This window comes from Populus nigra, chromosome 6 (assembly GCF_951802175.1).
Source record: "Populus nigra chromosome 6, ddPopNigr1.1, whole genome shotgun sequence".
In the NCBI taxonomy this organism is placed as follows: Eukaryota; Viridiplantae; Streptophyta; class Magnoliopsida; order Malpighiales; family Salicaceae; genus Populus; species Populus nigra.
In genome coordinates this window covers 22,710,656-22,722,345 of record NC_084857.1, presented here as the reverse complement: position 1 = coordinate 22,722,345, position 11,690 = coordinate 22,710,656, and the positions used below count along the sequence as shown (strand labels likewise).

Here is an 11,690-nt window from a genome sequence, read left to right as displayed (position 1 = left end):
TTCTTATCGATTTTACAAACTTTCTGAATAATATTCTTCTAAATACAATCCTTAACATTTCAACGTGCATTTTTTCTCTTGTTTTGACACAATTAAACACACGTCATCAAGCTAAATATGTCAAATTAAACATCCTCCTCGTTTAATGCATAATCGACCAAAAGCATGGCTTTAAGGAACCAAGAGTTCCCTCATTCTTTTCATGCAAATTTAATTCAATTCACACATACATTCACATAAAAGAAAACAACCTATTATAATAAATTCATTAAAGAAAACCATAATTTCCCCTTTTTCCTCTTTGCTCTTCATTGGCTGGCTTTTTATATCAATCCGAGTTGTCCTTATAAATTAGGATAATAAGCACAATAACCTTATACAATTTTTTTCCCAACAACACTTATGACACCAGCCATCATGTTTAATCTTGTTTGCACTATCAAATTTATTATCTTTTACTATCGTAAATCAACATGCAGTATAAACAAATAAATTTTTAGAATGTATTAAACTCTTCAAAATATAAAGAGGTGAGGTGGTAAACACCTACCTGTTCCTCTTAGTGGTGTCGTTCTGCTAACTTGAGGTCCCGCAGTCGATGCCTCTCCTGCTCCACACAAGACCAACATTTAATATCATTCATTCCTCTTTTCAATATTTTCTTATCAACTAGCAAGCATCATTATATGATTTCATGCAAGATTTTCATATCTAAATTAGATCATTATTTCACGTTCACATAGTCATCCATTAACCCGAACCGTGCAGACTTTTCCTAGCTAATTTCTTAACCCAAACTTACCTCACCTTAATCACTTTATATGAGACTCTAATTTCCCATAAGTTTTTGTTCTTGGGGTTGTCCAAATCAGCCCTTTAACACCTATTAGTAGGGCTGTCACAACAGCCTTGCTTTAGTTTCTTGGAGACATTTTTTTATCTCTAACAACTCTACACTTAAGGCTATCACTCCAGCCCCCCCCCCCCTTTTTTTTTTAATTTTGGAGAGGTATTTAGCCCACCCCTAAACATAGACTTTAAGGGCTGTCACAGCAGCCCCAAAGTCTCCTAAAAATTAAGTCTCTCTATTGCTCCATTTCCATTTAATTGTGGGGCTGTTTCAGCTCACACAAAACTAATTTTGGCAATAGTTTCAATCACCCATAAATAACAAACGACTAATATTACAAGTCATCTATAAGGTCATGTTATAAATCATTATTATAAGTATCACATATCCAAATATCAACCCTATCCAACGGTGAAATATTCCAGAAACATAGGTTTAACCGAACTGATCTAAAACTTGTAGACTTACTGTGCAAGAAACATAACTTCTATTTGGATTGGTTGATTCTGATCTCCACCGTTCAAAATCTAGAGAGCATCATGAAGAACAACATATCCAAATTATAGCCCAATCCAATGGTGGACGGTTGCGAAAATGGTTGGCAACTAAGACTGTCCAGAAATGTATTTTCTCATAATTTTTCCTCCTGCGATATCTCTCAAACAGGGACTGATATAGAAGATCCCTCCAGTGACAATGCACACAATATGGAGGAGAACAACATATCCAAATATGGTTCCAATCCAACGGTGGACGGTGAAGTTATAGCAGTTGAAATTATCTCCTAAGTTCCCTTATTCCTTCTTTTCTCTCTTGTTTCTTGTTGATTTATAGCTAAAAATTACTTTTCCTAACACAATTTTCGGGTTCCTCCTTGCCTCTCTCTTTCTCTCCCAAGCTCTCTTTTCTCTCTTCTTTTTCCTTCTATTTTTCTGTCTAGCCATGGTTTAATGAAGAAGAGAGCTGCTGGAGTTTTCCAGCTGATCAAGAATATTTATAAAACTGCCATTAATGATTTTCATGCTATTTTTTAGTCTAATTGTCAACATTATTTGACAACCTTACAAACTTTGATCGATCTAAAATTTTAACTGTATATGAAACTATATGTGAAGGAGGCCCTCGTTAAATTTCATTCCAATCCGACGATTGGATTGAGTGTTATGCTTAATAGCGCTAAATTTGTCAATAGATGATTTTTACGCAAGAAAAATCCAAATTTTCTTATTTAACCCTTTTATAAAACACATACATTAATCATCTAAACCCTAGGGGTTATTTTATCATTTGTACATAAACCCCTTATTTTATCATTTGTACATAAACCCCTAACCTTCTGTTATTTGAACATTGACTACTCTTGATCTTACATATTTATTTTGTCCCTAAAAATTTTTCTTTCTAACAATTTAGCACTATATTCAGTTTTCCTTCCATTAATTTCACCATTTTTATCTTGATTTAAGTTTTTAAAATTTAATTTAATCCATTTTACTATCAGTTAAATTTCTCATATTTTAATAATCTAGAAAAATTATAATCGGAGGTTTACATTATCACTAGTAGCAGCCTCTCCTTCTTTATTTTTTTCCTCCCTAAACTCTAAACCCTAAACCCTAAATCCGAAAACTCAAACCCAACCTTAAACTATAAACCCCAAACCTTAAAATTGCAAACCCTAAAATGTTAAACCCTAAAACCCTGAATCTCAAACTATAAACCCTAAATTTTTTTTTGAAAAAGATTAAGTTGTATAAATCTAAAAAAGTACAAGATACAAGAGGTATGCTTCAATTAAAGGACCTGTAATGTCAACGAAAAACAAACAAGCTTGTACATCAAAAAAAAAAAACATACAAAGCAACATAAACCGGTCAGCCAATTAATATTAAAATTACTAAACTAAAGTAGGATCACTACTAAAAAGTTATGATTATACTTTCTCTGTGAAGCAAGAGCATCATTTGTAATAGATGGTGACACATGAGGAGTAAATATAGGAGCTGATGAGGAGTTGTCATTTTGAGGATATCCTTTTCTTTTTCCTCTTAGCAACGGATGGTTATACTATGGAATTACTTTGAAAATTTAATAAGCTACTTGACCACCTCACGACCTCGTAAAATGAGTAAAAAAAAATTAATGAAAGAACTCTTGGTAGTCGTTAAAAGGACACTACTAATAAACCAAAACTTGATTAATTAATTATTTGTTAATTAATTAGTTTTCAGTTTTTTAAAGAAAATTGAAAGAACACATTTACACAAAATTAACGTCTATAGATTAACCTTCATTGAAAATGCCGTTGTATTTTTATTTATTTTCATATTAATTGTATTATTTTTTACAAGTCTATTTATTTCTTAATAATGGTATGCAATAAAAAAAATGAAAATATGTGGATTCAAAGAGACTTGTGACTTTGTAAATGTAGTGTCGTTTTCTATTATTAAATTGTGAATGCTCTCATCCTTTACCCTCTTATTTAGATTTTTTTAATTTAATTTAATTCATTTTATTATTAGTTAAATTTTTTATATTTTAATAATCTAAAAAAATTATAATCGAAGGTTTACATTATCATTATTAGCAGCCTCTGATCCTTCTTTATTTTTTTTTCCTCCCTAAACCCTAAATTTCTAAATCCGAAACTCTAAACTCTAAATCTCAAACTCTATACCCAACCTTAAATCTTAAATCTCAAACTCTAAAATCCTGAACCTCAAATTATAAACCCTAAACTTTTTGAAAAAAATTAAGTTGTATAAATTTTAAAAAATACAATATATAAGAGGTATGCTTCAATTATTACAAAGGACTTGTAAGGTCAATGAAAAACAAACAAATTTCTACATAAAAAAAATATACAAAGCAACATAAACCGATGAGCCAATTAATATAAAAATTACCAAACTAAAGCAGGATCACTACTAGAAGGTTATGATTATACTTTCTTTATAATAGATGGTGCCGCATGAGGAGTAATATAAGAGCTGCCTGAGGAGTTGTCATTTTGAGGATATCCTTTTTCTTTTTCCTCTTAGCAACGGATGGTTAATTATAATATTGAATTACTTTGAAAATTTAACAAGCTACTTGACCACCTCACCACCTCATAAAATGAGTAAAAAAAAATTAATGAAAGAACTCTTGGTAGTTGTTAAAAGGACACCACTAATAAACCAAAACTTGATTAATTAATTATTTGTTAATTAATTAGTTTTTCTGTTTTTTAAAGAAAATTGAAAGAACACATTTACACAAAATTAACGTCTATAGACTAACTCTCATAGAAAATGCCGTTGTATTTTTATTTATTTTCAGATTAATTGTATTATTTTTACAAGTCTATTTATTTCTTAATAATGGTATGCAATAAAAAAAAACAAAATGAAAATCTGTGGATTCAAAGAGCCTTATGACTTTGTAATTTGTAGTATCGTTTTCTATTATTAAGAAGAATTCCATTAAATTGTATTGAGTACTGTTTGTTTGTAAAGTCCACTGTATTTCATTAAATTGTGAAAGCTCTCATCCTTTACCCTATTGATTTAGGGAATGGCCAGCTGGGGAATTAAACTTATAAATGAAATTTCTGAGATATGATGAGAAATTAATGGAAGACCGTTTCAAAAATCCTAATGGTGTTTTGTACTTCATATCCATATTTTTTTTCTTTGCTGTTTAATCTTTTCATTTGTATTATGAGATGTTTTAAGTTCCACAATCTCTTGTTGTTGGAGATATAAATTTGAAAATGACAAGAACCAAAATCTAGATTATAGGCGGCAAACAATTTATTAAGAAAAAAAAAATCCTTAATTCCTATCTATAAATACAAGCCTTCACCATCTCCACTTGTGTGCAAGTTCAAAATTAAAAAAACTCCCAGCTAGCAACACAAGACTCTCCCTTTCTCTTACTAGGCTAGCTATCATGGGTGTCTTTGCTTTCAGTGACGAGTTCACCTCCCCAGTCCCCCCTGCAAGATTATTCAAGGCTTTGATTCTTGACTTTGGAAACCTCCTCCCAAAACTCTTGCCACAGCTTATTAAGAGCGTTGAATTCACCCAAGGCAATGGAGAGGCTGGCAGCATCAGGCAGATCAGCTTTCAAGATGGTGAGTGTAAATTTTAGGTCAACCTAATACCTGCATATTTAGAAGAAGAAAATCTTAAACGAGAAATTATAATTGACTAGTTAAGCCATAATTCATTACAGCATAATACTAATAGCCAGTAATAGTGTGTCTTGATGTGAATGTAAAAACATTTTTACGCAAATATTATAACAAAGTGCACATGTGTCCATGGTATTATTGCAGGTATTGGTCTTAAGTCTGTTAAGAACCGAGTTGAAGCTGTTGACCCAGAAAATTTCTCTTACTCGTACAGTTTGATTGAAGGTGAAGGATTATTGGATAAGATGGAAACCGTTGTTTATGAGGTACAATTTGTGCCTGGTCCTGATGGTGGTAGCATAAACAAAATGAAAAGTACCTATCACACCAAGGGTGATATTGTGCTTACCGAAGAGGAGGTTAAGGAAGGCAAAGAGAAGGCACTGGGAATGTACAAAGCTGTGGAAGGTTACCTCCTTCAAAACCCTGAAGCCTATGCTTAAGTGCTTTTGCACTTTTATTATATATATCTCACTAGCTATATCCTTAATGATACCGTACGTGTTTAAGGTAGGCTATGGCTTTGGCTCGGCCTGGCTTGGCTATGGTGGCCATAATTTGGGTGGGTAGTGTTAAAAATATAAAATAAGGATTTGATAATCATCATTCACTTGTGATTTTATGGTAATGTTCCTTCCGATAGAGTTCTCCTTCTGGTCTGGTTTCTTTGTTGTAAATTGAGAGTATGTTGAGATTGGAAAATAAAAATAAAAATATATGACTGTTCGAATAACTAGTTTGGCATGTACTGTGTCTTATTTTTTGGATTATGAAATCGGCTGCTGGGTGCGTGTTTGATTCTGTGCCTTAAGGTCCGAATTAAGCAATTAAATATTTTGCTATACATATATATTAGGATAATAGAAACATAAACATTCTTTGGGTTTTGTTATAGGATAAAAGAGGAACCAGATTAAAAGGGAAAAAAAAGAGAGAGAAGAAAGAAAACTCTCTAAAATCAGGTTTTAGGCTCTTAGCTTGCAATTCTATCTCTTATAGTAGATAGAATTTGAGAAAGTAAATCTCTGTTCTTTTTTTTCAATAAGCTAGAGAATATATATATACACCAAAGTAATAAGAATTTACACAACACGTGGCGTTGTTACACCTGAGAATGATTTTTAGATCGAGTCACAGGTTTTCAGCCGATATACTGAGTTTGGAAAATGAAACAAACAAATTTCCGATGCGAATGAGCGAGACCAATTATTTAAACACAAAGCATACTTAATGTGCAAAATTATTTAAAGAAATATAAATAAAAAAATGTAAAGATTCAAAAGTTTAAATAAATGAACCTTGAAATTTGTATTGATATAAAACAGGAGAAAATTTGAAAGGGATAGTGGTTACAGTTTTGGAATTCAAACTATATATTGATACAGTTTTGTGAATACATATGAAGTATGATTTCTCTATAGAGAAACTTGATTTGGTTGTATCCAGTTCTGCCTCTCTCAATGGAAGGGAGTCAGTTTATATAGAAGAGACATCCTGGAGAGGTTTGCCTTTGCACCGAAAGGTTGTTTGTCCTTTTGTATGAATGGACTCCAAGTGGGAAATACCTTTTGGAAGTGGGAGACACCTTTTGTAGTGGCGGGGACCACTTTTTTGTAAAGAGGAATCTGTATCGAAAGTATTTTTGTCATCTTCTGCCGATAATTTTGGAGAATCTTTAATGTCTTTTGATAGGTGGCAGAATGTCATAGCAGTCATCTTCATTGTCGTCACCAAGGGATATGATAGGAGATGACGAGCCAGAGGAGCTAGATTTGGAAAAGACCATTTTGGGGTCTTGGCTTTGTATGATTCCCTACAAAAGCTGGAGATATTCATCTTTAGTTGTTGCAAAAGCAAGGAGAGCTACACTTTGAGCCTTGCGGGCTAGGAATTTGGATTGTGGATGATGATCAATGATAGGAGCTGATTGATTCTTTTGTAAGCATTCCGTAACGGCTTTGGAACTTTTGGATTCAGCCGCAAAGGAATCCCACAATTTTGGATTTTGAATTTACAGACAAGGATTGGGTGTCAATTTTGGAGGTTGTAATCATAAAATCATGAACATACCTATGGAACAAAAAAATTTGTACAGAAAATGAGAAGGGAAGAAAACTTCCTTTCTAAAGGAGAAGGTTGAAAATTTTGTTTGAAATGGAGATATTTGTTTTCAACTAGGGGATGGTCTTTGAGGAAGTTAGTATGACAACCAAAATAATCCCACCATTGGAGGAACCAAATAGGGAGATTTATAGATTTCATGGCGTGATGAAAATAAAAGAGCCAAGAATGGCTATGATTTGTGTTTTGTAGGAAAAAGGCATTAAACCATGCCTGTTGGTAATCCCAGTATGTATATGAAGTATTGAAATCCTGATAAGTTGGAGGAGGTGGATTGGGAAGGATATTGGTTGATGTAAGGGTTGTCACTATTCTGAAGGATGGATGATTTTTTGGATAATGCATGTGGAATATGTTGGTTTGGAGTGGGTTGTATGTAATTTGAAGTGTTTTAACTTGACAGAGTTTGTAATATTAAGGATGGTGGCATAGTAGGATTGAGGTTTGGCTAAATTTCAGGGTTTGTAATGCCAATTTGGAGGGAAAAGTTTAGAAGCTGCAATATAAGGGTTTTCATGATAAAATTCTTCTTCCATGGTCAAAATATTTTGGAAATTATTTTTAAAAATGTATTTTGATTTGGATTTGGAAAAGCTTTGTTGTGGAGTTTGTAAAGCAATCAGGGGTTTTTGGGGAGGAAAACCTGCTTGTGGTTTTGAAATAGGTTTGGAAATACTACCTGACTATGACTCCTAGTCACTAGAGATTTGTTGGGAGACCATTTATAGTGCCCTAAGCAATTCTGGAGATTTGGAAATGGTATCAACCTAGTGTTGTACTAAGTTTGGTTGTTCCTGTGATTGTTTTGTAGTTTTTTCTTCTTCAACAACTGCCTCATACCAAGATTTAATAGGTTTGGTAGCTAGGATGGCTGAAGACATGAGTTTTGTAGAAGGTTGTGGGCTTTCTGGTTTTGTAGGTGGAGTTTGGGTAGCTTTCCCCTTATCTTTGGATTGTGCCTTATGAGGAGGCATCAGGACCTATTTTGAAGGAATTCACGGGTTAGGAAATCAGGGATGGAATTTGAATCTCGTTTAATATAGGTAATGTCAAAATAAAAAATGCTTAAAATAGCCTGTCATCTGGCAAAAATCTGTTTCGAAGCAAGATTTTGGACATCTTTTTGTAAAAAAATTTTTACGGATTTGCAATCAACACGTAGAATGAATTTTTTATTTAATAAATCACTTTGAAATTTTGTAATGCAAAGAACAATTGAAAGAATCTCTTTTTTGATAATGGAGTAGTTTTTCTAACAATCATTCTAATCAGCAGATGTGTACTGGAGGATTTGTTCTTTGTTATTTTGGATTTGTTTAAGAATCCCCCCATAACCAAAGTTGGAAGCATCAATCTCAACTATCTTTGGAGCTAACAGGTTAGCTAAATGGATGACACGACCAAAAGATTGATGTCTTTTCCCAAGTGTAGGGGTGTCGAAGTAATAAATAACCCGGCAAGACCGGGGTCGAACCATAGGGAGGTTAATTGTATAAATTATAAGCAACAATAATACAACAACAATAGTAACAACAATAACAATGACAATAATAATAATAATAATAATAATAATAATAATACTAGTAGTAGTAGTAGTAGTAGTAGTAATAATAATACCAATAATACTCTTAATAATGATAATAATAAAGATGAAGAAGAAGTTGATGAGAACTTTGAGATGGAGGATTAACGTAAGGATTAAACAATGATAACAACAAATGTCAAGGTTAGAGGATCCACTAATGGTATTTCAAACAAGTATAGTATAAACTCTTATTATTCAATTGGAAACCACACACAAGGAGGTTCCAATCAGATTATAAATTGTTAACATGATTGCATTAGTTATCTTATTCGAATAATGCTAATACTTGTAAATGTTGTCAGGCATTCATGATTATAACTTATGTTAACAACAAATCAAGTTCTTTTCATAGCTCAGGTGTCGGTTATACAATACAGTATGGGCTATGAAAGTGCCAAGTATTTGTTGTACCAAGTGTTATACAACATAAATCTAGATTAACCATTTAACAAGCAAAGTATTAAAAGTGAACAAGATAACAAATACAAAGCATGTTAGTATCCAACATTAAGGTCCATGTTAAGTTTATATTATACTTATTCTTACACTATTAGTGTACCCTTTTCACCTTGACATAATTAACTTAGCTACAATAATGAAAGAAAGAAACATAAATAAACAAGATAAGAACATAAATGAGAAAGAAGTTAACTAAGTAAAGAAAAGGAAATGAAAGGCATAAACAAGAGATTAATATAAACAAAACTTAAGTAATACAAAAGAGAGAGCAAGAGCATGATCTTGATCTGAACACCAAGATGCCTAAATACATGGCAAATGCCTCCTTTTATAGGCCAAAATTCAGAACTATTGATTTGTTGACTAATTGATGAATGGGTGGCCACATCTTGACTTGGTGACAATTCTTATCTTCTTGTCTGCCAAAAACGTCATTGATAACGTCATAATTTGAATAGACTTCAATCATGAAAATTCTAGGAAATTGTCTCATCTTTCCAGGCTAAATATTTGAGATCATTTGGACTTCTAGAACTCGAGATATGGGCTGAACACTGAATAGTGTCTGGGCTGCAGGACAGATTCGAACTTCTTCGTTGTTGCTACAATTTGGACTTGAAAATGACCTTGTTAAATCTTGGGCTCCCATGAAAGTTGTAGGCCTATTTCTTACCTTTCCATCCATATAAAGTAGACCTAAATCCGAGATCTACAACTCCAGATATGACCCGATTACCGAACAATGTTCTAGTTTGGACTGCACCACCATCTCTTTTCTAAGTTTGGCCATCTCTTTGTCCTTTCAATTTCAGTACTTCAACTCATCAATCAATTCTTTCATTTATGTGATAGGCCTGCATTTAAGATGAATATTTACCATAAATTAAAGGTGTCTTATAATATTAGATATGTTATTATAAAACATGCTTTAGTTAAGGAGTTATTGATACTTCAAGTGCAAAATGATGATATAGAACCTTGATAAAAATGCACTTTTAAGTACTAATCAATGGAGAAGTGGAATAGTTTGAACTTGTTGTTTGATTTGTCTGACTATGCTGGTATGAAGGTCAGACCATTGGATTAGGTTTGTCTTTAACCTATCATGTCAAGGTTTGGCAAGACAATTAATGTTAAGATAGTAATCAAGGACATAGTTAAGACTTCCTAAAAACCTTTGTAATTGGGTTTTGTCGGTAATCTTATCAGGGAATTTGTTCGTAAAGGATAAAGATCTCTCTATAGGTGTCACAGTACCTTGGCAGTTATAATGGCCCAAGAAACGGACACGAGTTTGAAATAGAGAAATTTTGGATTTTGAAACAGCTAATCCATTTTGTTATGCAGTATGAAAGAATGTATGTAGATGCTTAAAATGTTGATCTATTGATTGGGAAAAAATAAGAACATCATCAATGTAAACAATGCAGAATTTGAAATGTGCATTGAAAATGTCATTCAAATGCGTTGGAATTTAGAAGGTGCATTTTTCAAACCAAAAGGCATGACATTCCATTCATATTGGCCGAAAGGAACTGTGAATGTAGTTTTGTATCGATCCTTAGGGTCAATCTGGATTTTCCAAAATCCAGATTTCACATCAAATTTGGAATGGTGATTTGGACTTTTGAGTAAGACCTTTAGACTCGAGATCTTGGATTTCAAGTCGGCAATGCTGTTTGAGATCAACATTCATTTGAATAAGTCTTGTTTTTGTAGGTATATATTTTTCTGAAAAAGTATTTGCATAAGGAAGATCAACAACATGTTGTTTTCTTTTCCAGAAGGTATTAGGTAAGTCTGAATAAATCTGTTGCTCAATCTTACTTTGTAAATTAGTGATTTTCTTTTGTAAAAATGAGTTTTGTAATTGTTTGTTGATGCGACAAAAGAAAATATGGTTTTGTAAATCATGCAAATGAAATTGTTTTCCATGAATCAATGCATTAATATGATAAATATGTATAGAACATGCTTTAATCAAATTTAAATTCCTAGTCTTAGATTTTTCTAAGAATGGGAAAACAAGTTTGATTTTATGGATTTTGGAGGTAATACAATCATGATGTGCTTTGTACGGGGTGATCATGTTGATGAATTTAGTGCCAAGAGTGATGCTTTTGTAACTACAAAGAATGTTTTAAGAGAAATACATTGGGTTTTGCCTGCAATATACAATTTTGAATTATTAGGAGCAAAGAGTTTTTCAGAGGTAGTTTGTAAAAATCATTTTGGAACTATGCCTTCTTTGATGTAGTTTAAATCTGCACCTGTGTCAAATAAGGCAATAGTGTAGAGTTTGAAATCATCTGAAAAGACTAAGGTAATTTTGATCAAATATTTTTTGGAAGATATTTGGGTTAACACATTTAAGAAATTGTTAGGAATATGCTCAATGTTTGTAAGTGCATGATGTACTGCATGAGACTCATTAGTTTGGTCTTTTGGTTCAGTGTCAGATTGGTTCTCAATTTTGGACAGAAGATGTTGTAAGA

General features: G+C 32.6%; 1 protein-coding gene across 1 annotated transcript; it reads left to right on the top strand.

Moving 5' to 3' along the window:
- Nucleotides 1-4,769: 4,769 nt before the first annotated feature.
- LOC133696751 (major allergen Pru ar 1-like) lies at nucleotides 4,770-5,569 on the top strand. Its single transcript, XM_062119025.1, has 2 exons — nucleotides 4,770-4,970; nucleotides 5,175-5,569. The coding sequence occupies exons 1-2, from the start codon at nucleotides 4,787-4,789 to the stop codon at nucleotides 5,471-5,473; spliced, it is 483 nt and encodes a 160-aa protein (XP_061975009.1). The 5' UTR covers nucleotides 4,770-4,786; the 3' UTR covers nucleotides 5,474-5,569.
- Nucleotides 5,570-11,690: the final 6,121 nt, after the last annotated feature.